Source organism: Cenococcum geophilum, assembly GCF_001692895.1.
Source record: "Cenococcum geophilum 1.58 unplaced genomic scaffold K441scaffold_38, whole genome shotgun sequence".
Taxonomy (NCBI): domain Eukaryota; kingdom Fungi; phylum Ascomycota; class Dothideomycetes; order Gloniales; family Gloniaceae; genus Cenococcum; species Cenococcum geophilum.
The window spans coordinates 1,155,802-1,179,143 of NW_027137596.1; the positions used below are offsets into that span (position 1 = coordinate 1,155,802).

The window sequence follows — 23,342 nt, forward strand, 5'->3', positions numbered from 1 at the left end:
TGAACCATGAAGAGACCGACCCACCTTTATTTTCATCTTCCATACACCGCTTGGAGCCGAAATTAAGCCTCGCAGAATCTCTTTAGGAACTTGACTTCTTCCGTTTCATGTCCACATACCAAAATCGTTAACACAACACTACTTTGAGATAACTGAGTGTTGCATCGCCGGTGTCTTTGGACGAAGTTTCTCCATCGATCTATGCAATGGATTCTGGACCACATCAGCCACAAACCTTCTATGATCCAGTTAGTGGCATGTATTGGACTAACGAGTTTGAGGGGGGAAATGGCACCGACGATCAGAGTGACAGCTCCGGCCAGATGAGCGACGAGTCTCATGATGAAGACGAAGCTCATGATGAGGGCAAAACGACTGTGCATGGGATGGTCTTCGACGCAATTATGGATTGGGGCGACGACAAGTCCAACAGACAGAAGATTGGTGAGATGTGGCAGAGAAAGGGTGGTTGGGAAGGCTGGGCGCAGGTTGAGTTGGCCGCACTGTTCAATGCTGATCGAGAAGAGCACGTATATGCCGACCCCCAAGGAGCCAGCCCACGTGCGGCCGATTTCATCATCAACCCCGAGAACGACAACATGGACTACGCCAATCTTTTGGACCGGGAGAATGTGGTGATAGAGCTCAAATGTGAGAGTGAGCGCAATAAGAAGCGGTTTCAAAAGGCGGTTGCGGAAGACATTACGAAAATCAATGACGTAATAAAGAGAGAATACACGAAATATGGATGCTACCTATACGCAATTGCGCTTTCAATGTCAAAAGAGGGTGATAAAGCAATGGAAGAAATGGGGATGAATGAACACCTGTATGGACAGCCAGACGGGAATGAAGACATGCCGTTCCGACTCTGGTGGACGAGGAGATATATTCCTGGCTGATTCAACATACCAATCTAACTCATTTCGCAACCAGTAGAAACACTTATGTCTTTATCTTAGATTTCGAGCTTATGTAGTCCAATTTGATGACAAGTCTCCCACCAACACAACTCTAGGACCTCTTCAAGGCGTCTTTCTATGAGTTCTTCTACAAGTTAGACCGGTGTTATAGAAATAACCAAATGTCCTCTCAAAAACTTTGTTGTTTGGTCTAGCTAATTCTCGTCCACTCGGCACTTACCACCTTGGCAAGTCGCAGCTAAAAAAAAACCGCTCACCCACCCGATCCGCCCTGTGACTCAAGTCCCCGCGTGGCAATCATCAAAATTTCCAACCCACTGAGGCTACAGTTCTTTTTACGAACCGCCAACTAACACCCCTATAAAACTAAAGACAGTGTACGACTAAACTTACGCAGTCGCCCAGTATGTCTTTCTACGACGAAATCGAAATCGAAGACATGACCTTCGATCCCAAGCTACAAATCTACCACTACCCGTGCCCGTGCGGCGACCGCTTCGAGATCGCGGTCTCGGATCTGCGAGACGGAGAGGAGGTTGCTGTCTGCCCAAGCTGCAGTTTGATGATTAAAGTTATTTTTGAGGTGGTGAGTTGCCTTTTGTGGTGTTGTGATTGGATTTGGGGATCTCAAGGAAAGGCTAACTGTTGTGACACATTTAGGACGGTTTACCAAAAGAAGAGGCTCAGGGTGAACCACAGAAGGTGGTAGTTGCAGTTTGATGGCAGAGAGACAGACGATCAGTATCAAGGGGTTGGTTCAGGAGAAGGCACTTCGAGTCATCAGAACTCTTCGTTTGCCGGCTCCCTCGTACTTTGTCGATCGCGAGTGCCACCTTGCAGCCGAATGCCATGCATGTCTCACACATCATTGCATGTCACACTCATGCTGCCATACCTGTTGGCTTAAGCACTAGACTGGCCGCAGAGAGAGGCACCGGGGGTGTTGTGGCGTAAGGGGCATAGGAAGTCGAAGGGTTACACGTGGGATAGCAAGCGAAGGTTGATGAAAGGAGGTGTACAAATAGTGTTCATAGACTCATGAGAATTCTGCCAGTAAGGCGTCATGGCAGCAAGGAACTATTGTCCCTATCGAAATGGTGATGAATTTTTGATCAGCGTGAGACTTACACGTTAAGCAACGTCCACAGAATGAAACGACAGCTCCAAACTCAGCAACCAATATTCCGCCCCAAAAGTTGATTGTAACATTCGTTTAGTCACATGGTTCCGACTACGCAACATCGGTATCAGTACCCAGCTCAATACCCAACTCCTTTCTGATTAAATCTGTTAAAGAAGTTCCATCTCTTAAGTAGATCCAATCACCGACGCCGCCGCCTTCCTTCTGGTTCATCGACTCCCCAGTAACGACCCAGTCGAATCGCTTAGGGCCAGACTGTGGAGAGCTGAGCCAGATCTGCTTGTTGGGAGGTTGCTTGTTGAGAACATAGGTTCCTTTTGATGCGATGTTGACTTCAAGAACACCGGCCTTTATCAAGATCGACCAATCAGCGCAAGATGCGTTTAAGATCGAAACAGGACGAATCAACTTACAGCATAGTCAGCCTCTAAATCCTGTCGGCTTTCTTGCTGTTGCTCAAGCCTGTTCATTAGCAAGCCTAGGTACTCATCTGCGCGTTGGTTGTATTCCTCGTAGGAGAGGTTCGTCGGAGATGTGACGTGCTCGTTCGCTTCGCTCTCTTTCGGTGCTGGATCCGCTGAGTCTGGCATGATGCCATTGCGGAGAGGCGAGGTATGGAAGCTTCGGACTGCATATGTATTCGATTTATTTAGAGATGCAGCAATTCCCTGGCGTTCGAGAGATGTGCTGATAGGGTTTCGGACCGTAAAGAAGGATAATACAGGGCTTCGTGGATGGGCATTGGCGCGGACGGTGCTGCGAAGGGCAGCACTGTTAAGGCGGGACATTGAATTTGAGAGCATTTTGATGGTATAGGAGGAAACTTAAACGAAGAGAACTCGATATAGCAATTGGAAGCGTTAGATAGAGTAAAGGTGACGATAGAATGTATCCAAAGAGATGCGGGCAAGCTTTCAAGGAGCTTGGGCCCTGCAACTTCCCGCCGAAGCCCCACATTGGAGATCTCAACGCTGCAGGACCATCTCCGATTTGCTTTTGTTCAACACTCTTTTTCAAGACCGTATATCTGCATGCGCTAAGCTGGAGTCACTATGATAAACGCTGTGCTTGTTTTCAATAACTCCGGCCAGCCGCGCCTCACTAAATTCTACACCCAGCTGGTATGGCTCTTCAGAGGAGTGGCTTACTGGCGTTCTAACGATTGTATTACAGGAGACAAGCGTACAGCAACGTCTAATATCCGAAATCTTCACCCTCGTATCCAACCGCCCCAACTCATCCTGCAACTTCCTCCCGTAAGTGCATGTGGTCTTCATCGCGCGACTCGCCTCTAACAAAGTTCTCTAGGCTTCCGCCCCTCCTTGCTAGCAGCAGCAAGTCCTCCACTCCCACTACACCCCACAATGATACTCCCTCCCTCGTGACCTATCGGCACTATGCGACTCTCTACTTCATTATTATATCTACCTCGACCGAATCTCCGCTTGCGCTGCTCGACCTAATCCAAGTATTCGTCGAGGCGCTTGACCGTCTCTTCGAGAACGTATGCGAATTGGACCTGATTTTCAACTTTGAGACACTTCATGCAGCACTCAGCGAGTTGATTGTTGGAGGTGTCGTTGTTGAAACGCAGTTGGATAAAGTTGTTGACGGAGTCAAGGCGCAGGGGAGGGTCGCGAAGAGACCTGTTAATGAAGGGAAGGGAGGATTAGGGCTTGCAGGATTTGGAAGGGGCGAGGGCGTTTGGGCAGGCCGATGAGAGAATGGGATATAAGGGTGCTAGGAAGATAACGTGTGGGCGACAGACGCCTGATAACACATCATACCGCGGCGTATCAAGCTTGCAGGCCAGGTTTTTCTTGAGCGCCCCGAAGTACACACCTATGCGATGGAATCAAGAGCAGGTGTATTGTGGAGCAGGGCCTAGGAGGTCAGGACGAGCAGAAACAGCCAGACGAGCCATAAGCAGAACTGTTATGTGAGCACGCACGCGTATCGGGTTTGTTTGATACAGGCAGTCCATGGCGAGCATTTTGTATTAGCTGTCGGACACTTCAGTTCTTGATATCTCATGCTCAATTCGGAAGTGAAGCATCAAATTAGAGCAGAGGAAACTTTCGATGCCCGCAGGTTCAATCCGTATGGCTTTGTCCCTCCTAACCCATTGATCTCTCGATGGGAGCAAGAAGACGAATTTTACACGTCGAGATCGGCGCTTGGCCCTCCACAGATATTTTGCCTACAAATGAATGCCACAGAAGCCCTTGCGTGAAGTCGTTAGAGTGCGAGGCTGATGAGTTCTGCGACTGGAGGTTGTGTAAGCCTTGTACGTCTGGGTGCTTTGGGGATGGCATGCAAATCGTCACGGCTGCAACACGACCCGTTTGACAAGTGCGATTATCCCAGCACGGTTGGCAAAGGTGCGATGCGTGCTGAGGATTTCGTTGGACGGAGGGGCCCGGGTTCTTTGGCCCACGCTATCAGCACCAGGGTCCTTCAAAACCGCGGGACAACGTCGCTCGTGTGGTCGTTTCAGTGGATGATTGAGCAGACGATCTGTAGGTACCCTGAGTATGCAGCAATCTTTTTTAGCTCTGAAAAGAAATTCTATACAATCAAGCCCTAGGGTATTCCCATACACGGAACTGCTCTCTCTTCGTTTCTTCGTCCCGTCTAGACGAGGAATTATTATGATACATGGCATACGTGCTTCCATCATCCACTGCAAACTTTAAAACGCTGATTGCGCAGGGAAATATATTCCGTAACCTCTGCAGCCCTACTCGCCACTTAAGCTAAATGTAGCAGGTCAAGTTGCCGATGGCATACTATATTTTAGGCTTATCCTGACGTTGGCCAAAAGACCAAATTGTGGACCGTGCACAGCCTCTCCACCTCGCTTCCCCATGCTCCCCCTCTCACGAGCCACAGTGCATTGCAGACTAAACCAGTCCAAGCAGTGCCGAAGTCAGGGTCGGGACCTGTTTGCATGGAAACGTCAACCATAGATGTTGATCAAGCCACGGCGTGGCGTCGATCAGCGAGTCTGGGGCAACCTTCGAGAAGGGAGGAGTGGCGGGTTAAAAAGGATGGACGGGCCACCAGGCACTGAACTGATCTGCCCCGCGGCGTGATTGTACCTGCGTTATTCTCCTATGCCAAAATGCACTCCTCCATCTTCCGCTTCATGGCAATTACCGAGTCGAGGGGCTTCTATTGAGATCATGGTCTTGCAACACCAAAACCAACCATTACACCTGCTCCTAGACCAGCAAGGGTGGATTTGAGGAAGAAGCAAAGTGCCATTGATCCGTATGTACCTTTGGTTTGGTCGTCTTCTTCATTGAATATCTATATTTTGTCTTCTATAGTAATTTCCCATTTGAATAATTATACTAATTCTCTCTCAGAGTCTCTGGCAGATGTGCTCCTCACAGCATCCCGAGTCTCTCCGCGAGGTGGCCGCAACCAAGATTCCCGCCGTCTCCCAAATCCTCATGTTAGAATTCCTAGGCGGGTCGAAGCTGGCCTGGTTTACCGCCTTGCCCACCGATATCCAGAGTTACCTGGTCCAGCAATACGGCCCGTCAACCGCCTCTGCTTCGGTATGTCCGCTCTCCCCATTCATATCTCGTACAATTGAAAGACCGACACTAAAAAACTCCGCGACACAGCCCACGACAACCCAGGCTTCTTCCCCTTCCTCATCCGGATCCTCATCCGCCTCCTCATCCCCATCTCCCGCCGCCCCAACAACAACAAAATACATCACAACCCTCGTAACCGTCTCAGCCGGCTCCATCGCCATCCCCATCGCGGCCCCAACCTCCACTAACACACCCTCCAATCCCCCCTCCCCAGCCTCTCCGTCAGCACCAAAATCGGCCTAGGCGTCGGCATCCTCCTCGCCGTCTCGCCCTCGCCGCCACCCTCCTCGCATGCTGTCTCCTCCTCCGCCGCCGCCACCATCGCCACAACTACCAAGACCCCCGCGCAAGCCGCCCTCCCACCCCGGAATTCCTGCCCACGACACCCCGGCACGGGCACTCTACCTCCCACGACCGCGACCACAATCTAGGGATGGCGATGGCGATGGCGATGGCGATGGGCACGTCCCCACACCACCCGCTGCGTGGCGGCGCCGGCGAACCGCTCTCGCACCGCGCGTACGACGACTCCGGATTGCATGGTAGTGGGATTGGCGGGCCGAGTTACGAGCATAACCCCCCGCCGCCACCGCCGCCCGTAGTGCCGTACCATCCTAGCGGTTCGAGGTCGCGGGGCAGTTTTGGGAGTTTGGGGTCGGTGCCTGAGGGTCCGGGGAAGGGAAATGGGATGAGGGAGGGGGGTGCGCTGCCGGTTGTGCCGGCGAGGAGTCCGCGGAGGCTGTCACTTGGGGACGGGGGTGTGGACGGTTGCCGTGGCGGGGCTAGGGGCGGGAGGGGAAGGGCGGAGGCGGGGGTCTGGTGGTGGTGTTGCTGGCGGGACTGCCGCCTTGCCGCTCTCCCCGCTCAGCCCAGCGTTTGGGCTATCGCGGTTCGGGAATGCGCATGCGGGGTACACGGCGGCGAATGAATGGGTGGGACAGGGGGGTATGCTGGGCTGCGGGATCCGTTTTCGAACGAGCATGCGTAGTCGAGGACTACGACCCTTCGTACGGCAGTGCGGGGGGTTACGATGGCGGGGTGCATGATGGGGGAGGGGCGTGGTATGCGCATCAGGCGCCGGCGAGTGAGTGGCCGTTGAGGAATGAGGTTGGGGGGCAGCTGGGGAGGAAGGGGCGGCCGTTGTGGGATCTGGTTTATGATGGGACGTATATGTGAGGGGATTTGGTTGACCGGTTTCTTTTGTCTAGGAATTCATAACGTTAAGAAATGAGATCGGGCTTTTATTAGCATTCAGCATCAGTATAACGCCGTATTGATATTTATTGACAAAATATTGAATATTAAACAATTTGCCATGGCTGTATATAAATTTGAGGTACGAACCGTGCTCCTGGTGATGTTAAAAACTGCTTGAGGGGCGGCAAATGTGTTATGGGGTAGTGGGTGAAGAATTACGGACTACAGTCCGAGCTGACCACTGACAGTTGCACTTCTCTCCAGCAAATCCTATTATCAGCTATTGTTGACCGGAAATACCAGGTCAGGAACTCGTGTGTCGATTGATCTGTGGAGAAACAGAGACTATATATACATGAGGAAGGTTGTAGCAACAGGGTGGTAAGACAAGCCGATTTTAGTCGACACTACGGCCCTCTCTGTCGAAATACTAAAAGTTGAAAGTTCTACTAGAATAGACAGCCTGCTTAAGTCTTAGCCCCTAGTAAAAGGCAACTCAAAACTGCTAATAAAACCACCAAAAGTGGACAGCAGTGTCCCTAGACATAGAATTACTATAGCTATAGAGAAGAAATAAGGCAACCTATCGTATTCGAAGTAATCAAAGCCAACACAACCACATCATTATCGTCAGTACCCTTTGGGGCAGTAAACCCCGAGTTTATCAAATGAGTATAGTCATAAAACTAGCAAAATCTTATTACAACGAAAGACATTATCCAAAGCGAGCTAAATTTTGGCACGACCATCGACGACCTTGCTTAGAGGCACTTTTTGTGAAAAAGGTACCAGTCATAATCGAGGAAACTTGGCCGCCAGATGCAGCTAAAGGTGGTTCCAGGGCCCTGGCTCCCGGTTGTGGAAGTTACCTGTGTTTGAAAATTCTCAATATGGATTCTCATTCACGAGCTCTCGATGCTGATCGTAGGATAGATCGGGGAGTCGCAGATGTGTTGGTCTTACTGATGGTGCATATAAGCGAATTAGTCATTGCACTATTTATAACGATGAAGAAGTCTTTACAGGGGCAGAAAAGCGAACGATTACGATCATCTAAAGGTTGAGATTCTTCATATCTGCTAGGGGGAAGGACCAGCCAGATATGTAAGCTCTGCAGTGTGGGAGAATTGAACGAGCAACTTGATTGTAAATGTAGCTCTAAAGCGTCTATATATACACGAAGAAGGTACAAGTAATAAATCAAAAGGGGAGACTAAAATGTAGCTGAAACAGGCGAGACGCAGGCGAGACGCAGGCGAGACGCAGGTGTTACGCAGGTAATACAGAGCGATATGTAGGGTGCGGTAGTCGGTTACAAGATAGCTATGTGTATAGCTTCTTCGTCTGCAGAAGTAGGCAAACCAGCATATCGTACAGTTACCCTGACCCTTACTCATCATTCGTTACACCATCGCTACAAGCAGGTGTACTCTGACAGTAGTTCCTTTTACTTGCAGAGCCTACTCTTCCAACACCACACCCAACTCTGTAAGACGCCGAACTTCTTCTTCATCTACGGATCCTGACTTGTCTAAAACTTCCTCCATTCGGTCTTCCCAGTATCCTTCAAAAAATTCCAGTAGCGGTACTCCAAGCTCTGTGTACTTTGCTACAAATTCCGCAACTAGGTCATCCAATTGTGCAATCATTAAACGCTCCTCTTCTCGAATTTCTTTGATTTCCTCATGAGCTAAGCACTCGTAGTATGGCCTCTCATCCAAGTAGAGCAATGACATATTCCGGCATGTATGCGTGAGGCAAAGCTTAGAGAATGTTTCGAACCGAATTATCTCGGCCAAAAGCCAATCCGGAGCACCATTACAATCTCCAACCTTTTCAATATACCCAAGGATCCAGTCTATAAACCAAAGGCGCACCTGCTGCTTGTTGCATTTGCTGCCACGAGTCCATATACTGGAAGCCAGGAGAAATTTGGTGGCGGGGCAGCAGCCATTGTTTGAACAAGAACATACGCATTCATCGAATACAGGTTTACCAAAAAATTTTGCTATTACGTTGCGAAGCTGTTCGGGATACAACCAGAATTTGGAAAGGGCCCCATCCTGATTAAGGGTTTGTTCGTTTCGTTGTTGGAAATGCACATGAAAGAAAGATGTGCCCAGCATCCAAGCGAGTTGGTGTACTATCATGCACTTTGAATCTCCTGCTTTGAGACTTGGCAATATACAATCTATGTGTGCCCCTTTGCCCAGCAGCCAAGGCAAGTAAAGAATGTATTCCCCCCCCGCCCAGGCATTGAAATACATCAAAGGTGTAGCGCGTTGGAAATCGAGTTCATCGATGTCAAGGAATCCAGCTTCAAAGAGCATTTCAGCACTTCTCGGCGTGAGAAAGTTGTGATATACTGTTTGAATTCTGTTCGAGTAAGTAAGTGAGGCCGGCACTAGTACGCCGTTGTCGGCCAACGCAATATAAGTCTGGTAAGCTTGCTTGTCTAGAATCCGGTCAGGACAAATGCCGAGGGAGTTATACAAATGTTCAGGTAGATGCTCAAAAGCTAGCTGTTGGAGCCGGTTTCGTCTGTTAACCAAAGCAGGAATAAGAAGGGGTAATAGTGTGTCCGCATGACAATCTACAGCTCTTTGGAGTACATCTCCATCACCGTGGCAAACAAATGCCCTCTTAGAGAAGAAAGCACTGTCGGCTTCTAAGAGGAGCCGCACGGTTTCTACGCATCCGACTGTGCAAGCATAATAAAGTGGGAGAAGGTTGATGTTATCAGGGCGATTGATAATTTTGGTGCCACCGAACTGGAGAAGAAGAGACATTCCATGAGGCCAATTGCACGATAGATGGAGTGGACTTTGCCCTCGGTCATTCTCTTCTGAGATTGCATCAGGATTGCTGGTTAAAATCCTGAGGACTTCAGTTTCTGATTTACGAACAACCGCTACGCAAAGCGGCCCCCACTGCAAAGCTACTCATTGTTAGAAATTAACCTTCGCTGTCCACAAGAAGTACGTTACTTTCAAAGAGTTCTTCAAATACCCTAACACATTCCACGAATTCTGGTCGACTGTCGCCCGGTGGATGGTAAGTTATGGGCGCGTCTGTTCCAGTAAGCTCTACATCGGTGTTCTCTAACATATCAGATATTATACGGCCAAGGCCAGTACGGCGGTCGGGCTTGAGGCCGTAATCATTGATATGATCTAATAAGCGGTCTGTTGCCGTTCTAAATAGTCAGTGGTCCAGAAAGTCAACCTAACCCGGCGGCTCTTACCTCCCATAAAAATCGAACTCTTTCGTAGGAACACCCAAGCTAATTAGCCCAAAAATCCATCTATGATAATTTTCAATCAACCCATTTTGACATTTAGAAGTAAGCGAATCCCCTGCAGGAATAGCAGCCTGGAAATTTGTCAATTCTTGTTTCATATTCGATATATGTGAATTTTCTGCTCACATGAAGCAGACTACCTTCGTTTTGGCATATATCCGTTGGCGACGCCTTTCCGTCCCTGAAAAGCTTCTTTAACTGTTGCAATAGATTTTCTATGTGATGCTGCAAGCTTTGAACGTCAATGCCTGGGGTGAATTCCAATTCGGCGGAATACACAATCTTAAATGCAGGAGAGTTGTCAGGAACAATCGCTCGGTACTTCAAGGCTGAGCTTATAGAACAACCCCCAGCACCCTGAGTTACGGTTAAAGTTGCCTGGATTGCTCTTGAAAGGATGAAACAGCAGACCCTAAGCCCTAGCCCAAAGGTTCTATCACGGTAGCGAAAATGACATGTTTCGCTATGTGAAGAAGTCCCGCGCCAGAATGAAAATTTACTCCGGGTGATAGGGAAACTTTTTGCTCCTTTGGGATGTGTAGTGCAAGTGCATCGATTTCGCGGCACAAGACTCCTAATTGGGGTGTGTGTAAAGTCTGATGATGCTAAAGATGTTATATCGGGTTGCTCGCTGAATACTCCTAATCTCTGAGCATCATTACATGCTGTCTCAAGTAGCCTAGGGCTTTGACATAACTTCAGCTGGAAATTCTGCAACTCAGATTTCTTGAGTTCATTAGTAATGATATGATATCAAGGGTGTTAGTTCATACCAAAGCTTCAATAATCCGCTCTTCGGAAGACTTCTGTGACAAGAGTGCCTCCATTATTCTGGCTTGGTCGACGAGCACGCTCTTTTCAAATCGTTCTGATCTGTCTGAAATTTGCGCCAAATTTGCTTGTATTGCTGACCCTTGGCCAGCTACGGTATTGTCTAACTTACTGAAGTGCTCGTTTATCATCGAAATTTGTTCGACCTGAATGTCTCTATGATTTTGTGGTTAGTCGGGTTTTCAGCCTCCAGTAGTCTCTGTACCTGGTCAAGAAACCGAAATGAAAAAAAGGCACATATAGAGTAGAGAATGCTGGAAAAAGTCCAACATACACTTGTAGGGTTTGTAGTGCAATGTTAAGGACACCAATAACATCACGTGATGTAGCCTTGATGCTTTCCAGAGTATCCTTTTTGAACGGAAATAATGCCTTTCGCCTCTGGGCCTGGAATTTCTCTTTGAGGGTGGATGGGTTCCCAGCCTTACAGCATTCTTCAAATATGTCCTCTAGCTTTTTCATGCTAGCCTTACAAGACACGGTCAACGTTTGGACCTGAGAACTAACTTCGTGATCTGAAGGTAGACGAGCAAGCCGCCCACTGAGGACATCTAGGACATTTTCGAGCTCTTCAATTCTCGTTACCGCCTCCTTGACCTGTTCATCATGAGACTTCCACGAGTCGTAGTATGATACCAGGCTCTGGCAAACGGTTAACCCAAGAGAAACAATTCCGACAGCAGTTCCGGTGAGCGATATGGGATCTGTCATGATGGTTCTTGAAATAGAACAAATGTAAAGAAGATGTCTTAGCTGAGCCAGATGCAAGTAGGAAGAAGGAAAGCAAAGTGAAATGAGAAGGAATTGCGGACAGGTCTGCCTGCAAGGCTAGGTCTCAACCTGACAGTGCACACGTGACATCTAAGTACAATGCCGATAACATACTCGAAAAATACGGTAAATTGTTTGCGGCAGATAATACCGAAGGGAGCAGAAATGAAAGGGATTACCTTTAAACTGTCATTGTGGTTTCTCCTTATGTTATGACTTATGGAACAAGACCTCCAAGGTTTAAGCTTACTGTAGCTGTTAACCTAGTTTTAGATACCTCGAAGCTCCCACAACTTTATTTCAACCACTTCAATCCAGGAAAGATGAACCCCTACCGGGATTTACAGGTAAAAATTAAATGGAGAACTAGAGGGAGTCAATGACTTAAAACGAATTGTGAACCATGGAGACAAGAGTCGACTCTATACAACGGCATTAAGCACCGAATATGCTCACTAAAGTGCGGCACTCGAGGGAAATAGTCTCAGAATCTGCAGGCAAACGTCATAACTGCCAAACCGGCAGTAAAATTTGATAACTTTCGAGAGTATACAGTGCCCGCTTCAGATCTTTTGCCAAGTGAAGACATGAATGAAGTCGCGGAATTGCAGAACTGTATAATAGTATGCAGAAAACTGTTTGAAGCAGCGGTTACCGCTTCCAACACCCGCGGATTAGATGAGAGACAAATCAAGGCACTCGCGAAGGTAATACTCATTGATACTTCCCGTACCCTGATTGAAAAAGGTCTGGCTTGGGGGAGAAGGGAAAAGATTAGTTAATACAGAAACACACCAGTCGACGTACAAAGTAACAAACTTCGAATCTTTCCGTACCCGGGTAGATGCCGGCGGTAATGGGTCGGTTTATTGAATGGAGAGATGAGCTCCACGGGTCGAAGAAACCGCATCCTTTGCTTTCTCCCGTACATGTTATAGCATACTTCTGCCACATCCATACTCTCAGAGATGGAAATGAGAGATGTCAGAACTCGTGTGAGGATCAAATTGAAGAGAACCTAGGCTATTATGTAGGGGGGCCCCACTGTAGAACCCCTGAACTAGGCCCCATTTGGCTTTCGACAGGAGAAGAGGTCGGTGCAGATCACATGACCAGCAACCATCTTCTGTTTCGTAGTGTAGAAAGACGTGAATACCTTCGAATGGTCTCGGGAGCGCAGGACTACGAGCTGGCAGTTGGTGTTGACAAAGCTTGGAATGCTACAGTCGCATCTCGGTCATATGTCAAATTACTCTAGGAGAGGATATCGTGAGTGATTCGTCGAGCCATTGCTGTGCAAGAAGTACTTCGAACAAGCCTCCAAGGACCTGCAAAAGGCCCGATGCACCCGACTCATGTCCCTAAACTGATTATAAGGATTATAATCTTCTGGGCCTATGGTCATACCTAAATATTTGATCAACCAAGCTTTCACGCCTTGAACTCTTAGCTAAATACAGAGCTTAATACATGCAGCGAAGGCTAAGGTTACCAAATTACAACATTCCAACAGCCGGCCAGTATACAGGGCCCAAAAGCGTCTTAGAAGACAATGCCAACAAGTCCTGGCTCTACCAAAATCACGAGCAGACGAAATATGCGACACATTCTGCACCGCAAATCAAACACCTCAAGCTGAGCAGACGTCGTCATCACTCACCCCGCACCAAAAAAGCCCTTCCACCAACACAGTCAGAGGGCTCAAGGCACCTCTGTTTCAAAAGCTTCCGCCGCCACCCGAAAATTCCCCGCATCAACCGCCAACCAGGTACCCGGCGGGCCTTGTGGCTAAAGCCCTCACCCTAGCCCTAGCCCTTAGCCCTGACTCAGCACTCCATGCAAAACACTCCCCAGCATGCCCCTCACGCGCTCCGGCCGCTCCTGCGCGACCGTGAACACGACGGCCGTGCTGAGCGCAAACGCGACGTGCTCCCTCCACCTGTGCTCTTTCAAGTAGCGCCGCGGGAACCACACCGCGGCGGCGCGCGGCAGCACGAAGAAGAGGATTTCCAGCCGCTTGCGCTCCCGTTCGAACAGGATGGAGGAGCCGCATAGCGCGCACCCAGCCAGCACGCACAGCCCGCTGTCCCACATCTGGGGGCTGATGGTGGTGGGCGAGAAGAGCTTAGGCCCGAGACGCGTGCGCGCGAGACACACGCCGTAGTAGAAGAGGGCGATGAAAGCGCCCAGGAAGGCAGAGCTGCGCGTCATGTCGATCGTGGCTTTCGTCAGCGCGTCGGAGGTGATGGCTAGCTTCGAGGGACTGCTGCGGCCTCGTGCTTTGGTTCGGGCGCCGCGGAGCAGCATGAGCAGCTGCAGTGGTGCGTACATTCGTGCTGCGAAGGCCCACCCGCGCCAGAAGCGTATTAGGGCGTGTTTCTCGCAGTTCTTCCCGCAGCCCATGTGCACGAGTTCGCAAGGGACCGGGATTGTTTTGGCAGGATCACCCCACTGCTCTGGAAGCCCGTAGTCTTTGCACATGGAGGCAAGTAGTGGGGCCATACCGGTGTCCTTACCGTAAGTGAAAGTGCCGTAACGAGCATGTCGCAATACAAGTAAAAGCCGGTTGTCTAGTTCTGCAGCAGTCGATATCCAGCGATTGTAGGTCGATGGTAATCTTGAAGGGGTGTAGAACCAGGCATGCATGATTGTCGCGGCGGAGAGACAGAATAGAATTGGTGGAGTGCTTCGAGAGATTGTCGCAGTAGAGCGAGTTTTACGGGACGTGGTGCGTGCCCACATACCGCTGATAAGTACGTCCAGCGCACGAATTACGGCGAAGAGAGTAAGATCCATGGTTCTGCCGGCCAAGGCAGAGGCCGGTAGCATAGCCGGTCTGGGAGCGTCAGAGCGTGCAGTGGTTTCAGGTGGTTCTTTAAATGAACATGGGTCATTGTTTGGACCTGAAATTGGTATTCCCTGGGTTGAAGTTGTGCCTTGTAATTCAATGCGACTGACTGGCCTACTGTTCAATAGAGTAAAGCTGATGGAAGCTGAGATGAGAGCAGCGAGAACTTTCGCTAGTCTTTCAATTGAAGTCCCATCGATAGACCACTTCTTTCGTCCAAGGAATTGGTTGAGTGCGATAAATATATGTTTAAGGGGCAATTGGAGTAAGGTAGAACCTCCGATTAAGATGCCGCAAAATGCGGGAAAGCGATTGAGGGCAGCGGCCTGACGAAGAACCTGGAATAGCTTGATTGCGCATACCGGTCAGTCTCCAAGATGGATCCGGGGATGTAAAGGGGCTATCAGAAGATATGAAGAAAGATACAAGTTCTCTGAAATGGGATGCGAGGAGTGTAACAGAAAGGAGGAAATTAGGGATTTTCATCTCTACCAGGTGCCACACAACATACCCGATGCAACGCCACTGCCGGGCTTATTTTTTGCCTCGCCAATGCAGCAAGCACACTGACGATCCTTGGACTCGTGCTCGAGAGATACCCGAGGAGATACGCCCTAGCAAGCCTGGGAAGATGTTAGAATTAGTGCCAACACCCCCCACATTCGGCATCTGATTGCAATCGGTCATCCAGGTAAATCCGATGTACCTGATCTAAAGTACCTACTCGAGAAAGGGGTAGGGTGAACTTACGGCTTGACGAGTTGGATATGTCGACCACCATTCTGAGTCCTGGCCATGTCATGGAAGAAGAAGCCAAGGAAGATGAGCAACAGGGAAGCCTAACGACCTCATGCAGCGTGACTAAATTCTTCTCGTTGGTGGCAGGATTGGGCAATTGCAGCAAAAGGGGATAGACTTGTTTGAGCTTCAACACGACCTCTTGACCTCTTCCAGTCAAGACAGATATCATATGAGAAAGCCACGGTTGAAGCAGTGGAAGTGCTCACCGCCAATGTGTGCGGCAGGGAGTTGAAATGGATGCCCTGGCGCTTCACTCTGACAAACGTCAGCGACAGAAGTCATAGAGGGGCCAGAACTAAAGCCGAAGTAGGCCTGGAGCATTGACAAGTTTGCGAGAGAGTGTTCGGAGGGGAAGTCACTCCGCACTTGGTACGAATTGGAGGGCTGAGGCTGGAATCAACATTGCTCAAAACACCATCCTAACGCCCCGTGGGGAAGGAGTTGATGAAATAGACAAGGAGAAATAACCGAAATTGGGCAAGCGAGCTGCACGGGAAAGATGCCATATTATTGTCAAAAGCTAGCTGGAGGGCTGAAACGTGTTTTCTGCACATCTAAGGGAATGGCAGTTGGGAGGGGAGCTTATGGGCAGCGTGAAGGAGGGGTGGAGTTGGAAACATCCGGATACGTACCGTTCGTAGCTCCGGACGCCGAGCGTATTGGCGATCCGTGGCGACAGGAGAGCGTGAAGCCGAGCAGCGTGTTCGGCGAGATGGACAAGAAAGTAGAGCAGCGTAACGTGACGGATAAATCGAATCGCACGTCCAGCAACTTGTAGAGAGAATTTGCGGGGTGTTGTGGGCTATAGAAATGGGTAGGGCATCGAGGGCATTTGCATGGTCACTAATAAAGCACGCGGTCGCCGTGGGTGGGCGGCAGCTGCAGCCTCCAGGTCGAGATGCGGAGGCGACCGTTGCACAACCGATCACTTTTCGTTCGCATGTGATAGCCCAACCCACTAGGTCACTCGACACAACACCTTAAAGAAGACGTCTGTTGGGGCCTCCGCAGTAATGTCAGCGCTGCTACTCTCTGCTCCTTGATGCTCTATAACACCTACGACGCCTGCGACTGGCACTCATACTTTACGTCTCTCTTCTCTCGACCTACTCCCACTTCGGTTGTCGACTGGTCACTCAGGCTCGACTGCAAGCAACCCAACGGAACCCTCTCTCAACAAAGTCAATACCTAAATACCTAAATACCTAAACCTTAACGCCAAGTTTGAACACCAAATATCACTCAACAGCCCCTATATTTACTACTCCTTTTCGACGCTCCTGTAAGCTTTGTCGCGTAGGCGATTACCTCTGGCTTCCCGTTTGTCGCCAGAGCCCTCAGCCCACCAGTCCGATCAGACCATGGTGCTTCTGGCCCCGCCAGTTGCAACCTTCAGGTCAAACTTGAAAGAAAAGACAAGCTGGATACCCTTGCCGTCTCTTCGTTTCCGGGGTTGGCGGGAGGTACCAGGCGCCCATTGCTGAAGAGCCATTTCGGTATGGACTCTTCACATCTGGCTGCGAAAGATACATCACCCTTTGGTTGTAAGTATGCGCCTCGCTGAGGTTGATAGGTGTCATGTAACTTGACTGAGGATAACTCATTTATGCTTCGTAGACACTTTCAGCGCGAGCGATTTCGCCGCGTCTTCCGAAGCCTTCTTCACTGGCGCCCCTCCTCTCCTGAGTGAAACCGAGAATCAGTCACTCGCAGACTTTTTCAACAACACAAATCCTTTCCACACTGAAGATTATAATTTAGATGCAGGCTTCCACCCGAAAGATGGTCTCTCGGATTTTAACTGGCCATTCGATCCGCCTCCAACAATACACGGCGTGTCTACCACAGTACCAGATCCATCGCATTCACTGCATGGCTTCCATGATGATCATGGCTTTACCGGCAATTCTAATCGAAGGAGGTCAAATATAACGTCTGATGATGATTTACGCGCTGCTTCTACATTGTTCAATAACGCTCAGTCAAGCCAAACGGCCAACCTTTCGCCTGAGGCGACATATACCAACCAAAACATCATGTACGACCTCAACCCTCTGCCTGATTCTACTGTCTCATCTCCTCGTCCTCACTCTTCAAATTTCTTTCAATCTCCAACGGTTCCCACTTCACATACTCCCTTACCAGAACAGCTGGCGGCATTACTGCCTAATCACGCAGAAAACGGCTCCATCGACGCGTCTATTGCTGCTCAGTTTGTGCAGATGGCGCAACATCATCCACAAATGCAGCAAGATGAAAGTCATAGGCAGCGGCTGAAGAGACCATACGCCTTCGGTTCCGATAACGCATTCAACCCGACAGGATACATTGTCTCATCGCCGCAAGATACTGAGGATGCAGTCACACGACGACTGATGCACGACCTACACATTCTACAACCCTCGACTAAAGATGTCGCTCCAAGTGTTGAAAGCACCCAGCCATCGAGCCCGGTAGCGCCCCGCAGACTCCGCAGATTCCCTATTGAGCTAATGCCTCTGGCCGGTGATGAGGCTGACCAATCCGAGGACGGGACCACTGATGACGAGGATGAAGAGAACGGTGCCCAGCCCGCAAAGAAGCGGCGGAAAAGCAAGCACGCTCATCAATCAAGGCCGCGAGATGGGTCGGTCGACGACAAGACATCGACTGTGCAACGTAAGAGCCAATCTCTATCACGAGGTATCAAGGCTCGCAAAGCATCCCAAGATGACAATTCTGGAAAGAAGAGGAAATCCTCGTCGGCGAGCCAGAAAGCGCAGCGAGAGAACCTAACGGAAGAGCAAAAGCGTAGCAATCACATCCTTTCGGAGCAGAAAAGACGAAATCTTATCAAGCATGGCTTCGAAGAGCTTCACGATCTAGTGCCCGAACTGCGAAACGGCGGTTTGAGCAAGAGTAATGTTTTGATGGAAGCGGCCAGTTTTCTAGAGGAGTTAATAAAAGGGAATCGCGAAGTGAGCCTGACTCTCCAGAATGCAGTCGCCGGCTAAATAATGCACCGTCGCAGGCATTTGCTTCAATTCCTGAAGTAATCATCCGTTGACATTAATACCCACGCAGCGATTTGTAGAATGGGACCTAGTGACCGGCGTTACGGGCCCAGGAGTTGCCGTGCCGAGCCTAGAGGGTGGGCTTGGATGGAGGCGTTCACGGCGATTCTGCGACGCGAAGCACGCGTGTTCCAAGGATGGCGCAATATGGGAACAAGTAATACAAGGATGGACATTCGATGATCTAAGCGTATCAGGCGTGATGACAGATCAGGTCTAGTGCCGGTGTTACTTTGATATTCTCAAAAGCGTGTAGTGTGTTGATGACTACAGCACCTCCAGACTTATGCCTTGGAACCTATATTTCGATGGAATTAATGTCGAACGCGTAGTTTTGAAGATGCACTTGCTTATAGTTACAGACTGTATCTAATATATCATCAGCTGTTCACTGCTGCTGGCTATCTCTTGCGGAGAAGCTGCGACTTGTGGGGTCAAGCAAACGATTAATTGTCAAACCCGGGGTGACCTGGGATGACTCATGCAAGCCGAAGCCTTTAAAAGCACACTATCGGAAGCTTCCGACTGCTGGAACTGCACCGAGCAACAACCGGACCACTTTGTTTTGTGGATTTGAAAGTACAGCATGTAGGCACGTCCGGTGGTTAGTGTTTTTAGATCAAGCCACCGCTAACCTCAAATATATATACTCCGTCTTGGCTGCAAACATCAAATGGAGCTTGCCGAATTACCTCATCCTCGCTGCTGCTGGCGGAGATACGAGGTTTTAAAGCCGTACATGAATCGATCTCATGGTAAAGCTCTAGTTAGAACTACTAAACAATACGTCCTCCAATCTTCTTTAGATCCTCTAAGCCTCTAACGCATTAATCGAAGCCCCCAGCACCAGCGACAGCTCGCTATCGTGAAATACTACCTCAGGTGTCGCAAAGCGTCGCCTACGCCCAATAACTAGGGAGGCAACAGTTAAAGCAATTCGCAAAGAATAGGACTGTATTATACCTAAGGATCTAGATCTTTTAATTTCGTCTATGCCTGAACAAATTCAGGCAGTAATTGGCGCCCACTAAGTGGTAGGAACGATCGGAGCAAGGAACAACACCACAAGCTTTTTGTATACAGGCGAATCATCATACAATTCAAAGCTTCATTTGATTTTGATGTTGAGGTCTTCAGAAGCTTACTGCCAAGACGGGGAAGCAGGCCAGGTGGGGTTTTCCGAGCAAGTAGCTACGCGAGGAAGACGCTAACTACCGGACATGCTGTAGTATTCGGTTTGAGCCCGCTTCGGTTAATCTGGAATTTTCCGTCCCATCGTAATTTTATGAGGACGGCGTCTTGCTGTCGACTTTGTAATCCTCGGGGCTTTTAATATAGCCAAAATTTGATTATATTAACTTTTTGAGGTGTCTTAGAAAAATACGCTACGAATAAAGGTTGCGGACTTGACGAAGATTCCTTTGGACCCTGGGGGCTGAGCCGACTTGGCCACAGTGAGGAAGCTTAGTTCGATGCGGAAATCAAGTATCTCATCGCCTCGAGACGACTTCTTAATGGACTGCAAGGCCAGAGTTTTTCTGCAGCACCAGACCACCGCCTGTTCCTTGGACAAGCGATGGACTTAAAAAACACGAGATGCACTCCACGCTGCTCGCGTATCCAACGTCTTGGCAAGAAAACGTAGGAGATTTTACTGGCCTGGTACGGACACGCACCAGGGCACGATTTTCCGGTTTCCGAGTCATATATCGTGGAATCTCCGCGCTACTCGACGTCAGGCTTCCTCCAAGGTCGCCAGACCAAAACAGCCAAATCTCGTGGCTCAGTCGCCTCTGCCCAACCACGTGGCAGCAGCAGGTGCCAAGCCAGACCATACCCTGCGCTGAAGGATTACGGCTTTGTGGAAGAGCATTCCAAATAGACCCACCAGCTTTTCAGGTTTAGATCAGAGAAATCCCCCCTTCATCTAGGAAATTAGCAACTGTGGGGTCGAGTCAGGCACTTCTCTTCCCGCATTTTATCCCTGCAATGATGGGGTAGTATATTTTGTGGTTCGTGCGCGACATCAACACTATCGCATAGAAATGAGAATAGATAACTTCATGAATTAAATCAACCACTAGTACAGTGCGTAACTGCTTATCCAACAATATAGATCTTGTACAGCCTACCAAATACCCTACTTCCAAGTCTCAGATTGCAAAAAAGCCTCCTCCTAAGCCCGAACCACTACCTCCTTTTCAGCCTCTCCCGATCTATGTGATCTGGTAGAACAACTTACCGTCCGTGCATGCAGCTCATTGATTGGTGCACACCGGGCACATTTTTTTAGCTTTCCTAGGACCACACTATATGCAGCTATTGTCTGGAGCAGGTCGGTTTGGCAGCCATCCCTCTCCTCGAGAACGAGTTGCTGTCGTGTCTCTAACATAAAAATTCAAATCCTTCTCCATTTATATGGGTCGCCCATCCTCCCTGCCCCTTTCGTCTCTGCTCAGGCACACACCCTCGTTCGTCTTTGTCACACCTTGATGTGTACACAGGGGCATTGCTTACATTCCATTCAACTGAAAATGGTTACGGCTACACCTGAAGAGATGGCCAACTGGCCAACTCCGAATTACGTGAACCCCGAGACTCGTGTGAATCTCGCCCTGGGATGGATCCTCTCCACCACGACTTTAATGCTCATCTTTCTTGCTGCACGTTTGTACTCTAGGGCGACATTGAAGGCCGCTCTAGGTGCAGACGATTGGGTCATCGCTGCTGCTGCGGTACGTTGCTCGGGTTAGCCCCTCTTGACTATTAGCTCTCTTGTTTCGAGGTTCAAATCCTAGATTGCTTGAATCCTCACCATAACCTATGTGACAAAATATTTACTATTCAATGCATCTAGGTTTTCGCGGTTCCCATCTCGATAATTGGATGTGCTACGACCGCTTTTGGACTCGGTTATCATATTTGGTTCGTATTGATGAGATAATTCTTGTTTTATGAAGTCATCCTGACCCTTTATAGGGACATAAAACCTGGTTGGGCTGAGACTTATGCGAAAGTAAGCTTAAAACTACCTCTAATAATCCTTCGTGGGATCACAGAAACCCCTATTAATATAGAGTAGAAGTGTTGAGAGCGACAAAAAAACTTAGCTAATTTATCTCAGATGGCCATCGCCGCTAACGCACTCATCCCAATATCCTTGAGTCTCACCAAGATCTCCCTTTGCCTTAGCTACCTACGGTTATTCCCATCGAGATCAAATAAGATTTTTTGCTGGATTGCTATCATATACCTCAGTTGTTGGACTATTGGGGTCGTATTCTCGATGGTCTTTTCGTGCTTGTAGGTGTAACATCTTTAACTCAACCACCAGCATGATTCCCTAAAATCCTTGTATTTGCTGCATCTTACCCTGCCCACAATTCTTGAAATTCGGGCTAACTATTGGATCTCAACAGACCTGTTGTGACACAATGGGACGCTACGATCACACAAAAAACATGCATCGACTTTCGCGCCGCTTTTCTTGCAGCCGCGGCGCTGAATAGCTTCAGCGACTTCCTCGTCTTCCTTTGGCCCGCCCGAGCTCTCTGGAATATTCAATTGCCGGTCAAACAACGCGTTGGCCTTATTTTAGTATTTGCCGTCGGTTGCATGTGCGTATTCCTCCCCACTCCCTTAGTTATGTTTATAGCCCGGATCTGCTGTACCCCACAAAAGATTCAAGTACCGACGGCAATCGGTACTTGCTACGTGCAAGCAGATAATCAGAAGAACTCCTCCTTGGGTGCCAAGGCTAACGGCTCGTGTGCAGTGTATGTGTGGCAGGCATCTGTCGTATGTGGTACTTCGAGGCCTACCTTAATTCTCACGACCCTTACTGTTAGTCTCCTTACCCATACCACTATTCCCCCTACCCGTACCACGCATCCATCACCTATGCCGAACCCGCCCTTACCCCTTACTAACGCCTCTTCCACAGGGGAAGCAGCGATCCTGTGGCCCGTCACCTCGACCGAAATCAACATCGGCATCGTATGCGGCTGCCTCCCCGGCACCAAGCCCCTCCTTTCGCGCCTCTTCCCGCCCCTCTTCAGCACGTCCTAGCACTCCAGCTCGGCCCGCACCCCGCGCCACCCGCACAACCAGTCGTTCCCGTTCCGGTCACTCTCGAGCCACGACATCAAGGCGTCGCGCACGCTGGCCAGCCGCGTCGATAACAGCGGCGGCGGTGGCGGCGGCCAGTGATCTTTTTGGACTGGAGTGGAGTGGATTTGAGCTCAAATCCACTCCAGTCCAAATTACTTGTAGTTTAGCTCGTTCCTAGACAGGGCTAGCGCTTGCCTATCAAGGCTAGCAGTCCACTCCACTCCACTCCAACTTTAACCCAGTCCGAAAAGATCACTGGCGGCGGCGGCGGCGGCGGCAAGAGCGCCGTGACCAGCGCAACCACTTCGTATGGGTGAGGGGGCCGGCGTTCGAGGCCGATGAGGATGAGGGCGGGTTCGTGGAAGAACGGGATTCAGGTCAGCGAGGAGGTGCATGCGGGTTCGTGGAAGAACGGGATTCAGGTCAGCGAGGAGGTGCATGCGGGTTCGTGGAAGAACGGGATTCAGGTCAGCGAGGAGGTGCATGTGGAGGAGGGCCCGCGGACGCCGACGGCGCGGAGTAAAGGCAGGGATGGTGCGGAGAGCGAGGTGTGGATTATTCATCCCGAATCAAAGATGTCGTTGGCTTGAGGTTTGGAGTTTGCCACCCCCGTCTCTAGAAGTTAGGAGCGATGATGATGCGCGAGGTGGGGTTTTTGTGGGATGGTGCTTGGGGACCGGAGCGTACTTGTCAGTGTGGGTGTCTTGGGATTCGTCTGAACGGTAAAGGTGACTTGGATTCTTTCCTTTGAGCCATGG

General features: G+C 49.7%; 10 protein-coding genes across 10 annotated transcripts; 6 read left to right on the forward strand and 4 right to left on the reverse strand.

The window, feature by feature from the left end:
• Positions 1 to 35: 35 nt before the first annotated feature.
• On the forward strand, positions 36 to 1,006 carry K441DRAFT_664561 (uncharacterized protein). Its single transcript, XM_067649370.1, has one exon. It carries the CDS (start codon positions 207 to 209, stop codon positions 900 to 902), a length of 696 nt encoding a protein of 231 aa, XP_067501096.1. The 5' UTR covers positions 36 to 206; the 3' UTR covers positions 903 to 1,006.
• A 323-nt stretch (positions 1,007 to 1,329) lies between these two features.
• On the forward strand, positions 1,330 to 1,643 carry K441DRAFT_688843 (zf-CSL-domain-containing protein; the record flags this gene model as incomplete). The annotated part of the gene is made up of 2 exons (XM_067652233.1): positions 1,330 to 1,509; positions 1,584 to 1,643. 2 exons carry the CDS (start codon positions 1,330 to 1,332, stop codon positions 1,641 to 1,643), a joined length of 240 nt encoding a protein of 79 aa, XP_067501097.1.
• Positions 1,644 to 2,154: 511 nt separating this feature from the next.
• Positions 2,155 to 2,654, reverse strand: K441DRAFT_688844 (Frataxin; the record flags this gene model as incomplete). Its single annotated transcript, XM_067652234.1, has 2 exons — positions 2,155 to 2,412; positions 2,478 to 2,654. 2 exons carry the CDS (start codon positions 2,652 to 2,654, stop codon positions 2,155 to 2,157), a joined length of 435 nt encoding a protein of 144 aa, XP_067501098.1.
• Positions 2,655 to 3,116: 462 nt separating this feature from the next.
• On the forward strand, positions 3,117 to 3,784 carry K441DRAFT_574430 (Adaptor protein complex sigma subunit; the record flags this gene model as incomplete). Its single annotated transcript, XM_067644098.1, has 3 exons — positions 3,117 to 3,185; positions 3,238 to 3,320; positions 3,373 to 3,784. The coding sequence occupies 3 exons, from the start codon at positions 3,117 to 3,119 to the stop codon at positions 3,782 to 3,784; spliced, it is 564 nt and encodes a 187-aa protein (XP_067501099.1).
• A 1,324-nt stretch (positions 3,785 to 5,108) lies between these two features.
• K441DRAFT_698412 (uncharacterized protein) lies at positions 5,109 to 6,188 on the forward strand. The gene is made up of 3 exons (XM_067653058.1): positions 5,109 to 5,337; positions 5,436 to 5,630; positions 5,700 to 6,188. Exons 2-3 carry the CDS (start codon positions 5,448 to 5,450, stop codon positions 5,913 to 5,915), a joined length of 399 nt encoding a protein of 132 aa, XP_067501100.1. The 5' UTR covers positions 5,109 to 5,337; positions 5,436 to 5,447; the 3' UTR covers positions 5,916 to 6,188.
• Positions 6,189 to 6,345: 157 nt separating this feature from the next.
• Positions 6,346 to 6,945, reverse strand: K441DRAFT_664567 (uncharacterized protein). The gene has a single exon (XM_067649371.1). It carries the CDS (start codon positions 6,652 to 6,654, stop codon positions 6,415 to 6,417), a length of 240 nt encoding a protein of 79 aa, XP_067501101.1. The 5' UTR covers positions 6,655 to 6,945; the 3' UTR covers positions 6,346 to 6,414.
• Positions 6,946 to 8,211: 1,266 nt separating this feature from the next.
• K441DRAFT_204865 (uncharacterized protein) lies at positions 8,212 to 11,848 on the reverse strand. Its single transcript, XM_067640506.1, has 6 exons — positions 11,276 to 11,848; positions 10,944 to 11,157; positions 10,297 to 10,896; positions 10,114 to 10,241; positions 9,857 to 10,065; positions 8,212 to 9,807 (listed from the first exon to the last, which is right to left on the reverse strand). The coding sequence occupies exons 1-6, from the start codon at positions 11,710 to 11,712 to the stop codon at positions 8,330 to 8,332; spliced, it is 3,066 nt and encodes a 1,021-aa protein (XP_067501102.1). The 5' UTR covers positions 11,713 to 11,848; the 3' UTR covers positions 8,212 to 8,329.
• A 1,739-nt stretch (positions 11,849 to 13,587) lies between these two features.
• On the reverse strand, positions 13,588 to 15,417 carry K441DRAFT_688846 (uncharacterized protein; the record flags this gene model as incomplete). The annotated part of the gene is made up of 3 exons (XM_067652235.1): positions 13,588 to 14,967; positions 15,132 to 15,243; positions 15,371 to 15,417. The coding sequence occupies 3 exons, from the start codon at positions 15,415 to 15,417 to the stop codon at positions 13,588 to 13,590; spliced, it is 1,539 nt and encodes a 512-aa protein (XP_067501103.1).
• A 1,502-nt stretch (positions 15,418 to 16,919) lies between these two features.
• On the forward strand, positions 16,920 to 18,414 carry K441DRAFT_679579 (uncharacterized protein; the record flags this gene model as incomplete). Its single annotated transcript, XM_067651278.1, has 2 exons — positions 16,920 to 16,965; positions 17,039 to 18,414. The coding sequence occupies 2 exons, from the start codon at positions 16,920 to 16,922 to the stop codon at positions 18,412 to 18,414; spliced, it is 1,422 nt and encodes a 473-aa protein (XP_067501104.1).
• Positions 18,415 to 21,008: 2,594 nt separating this feature from the next.
• K441DRAFT_688848 (uncharacterized protein) lies at positions 21,009 to 22,542 on the forward strand (the record flags this gene model as incomplete). Its single annotated transcript, XM_067652236.1, has 7 exons — positions 21,009 to 21,209; positions 21,332 to 21,399; positions 21,454 to 21,490; positions 21,599 to 21,777; positions 21,894 to 22,091; positions 22,250 to 22,317; positions 22,418 to 22,542. The coding sequence occupies 7 exons, from the start codon at positions 21,009 to 21,011 to the stop codon at positions 22,540 to 22,542; spliced, it is 876 nt and encodes a 291-aa protein (XP_067501105.1).
• Positions 22,543 to 23,342: the final 800 nt, after the last annotated feature.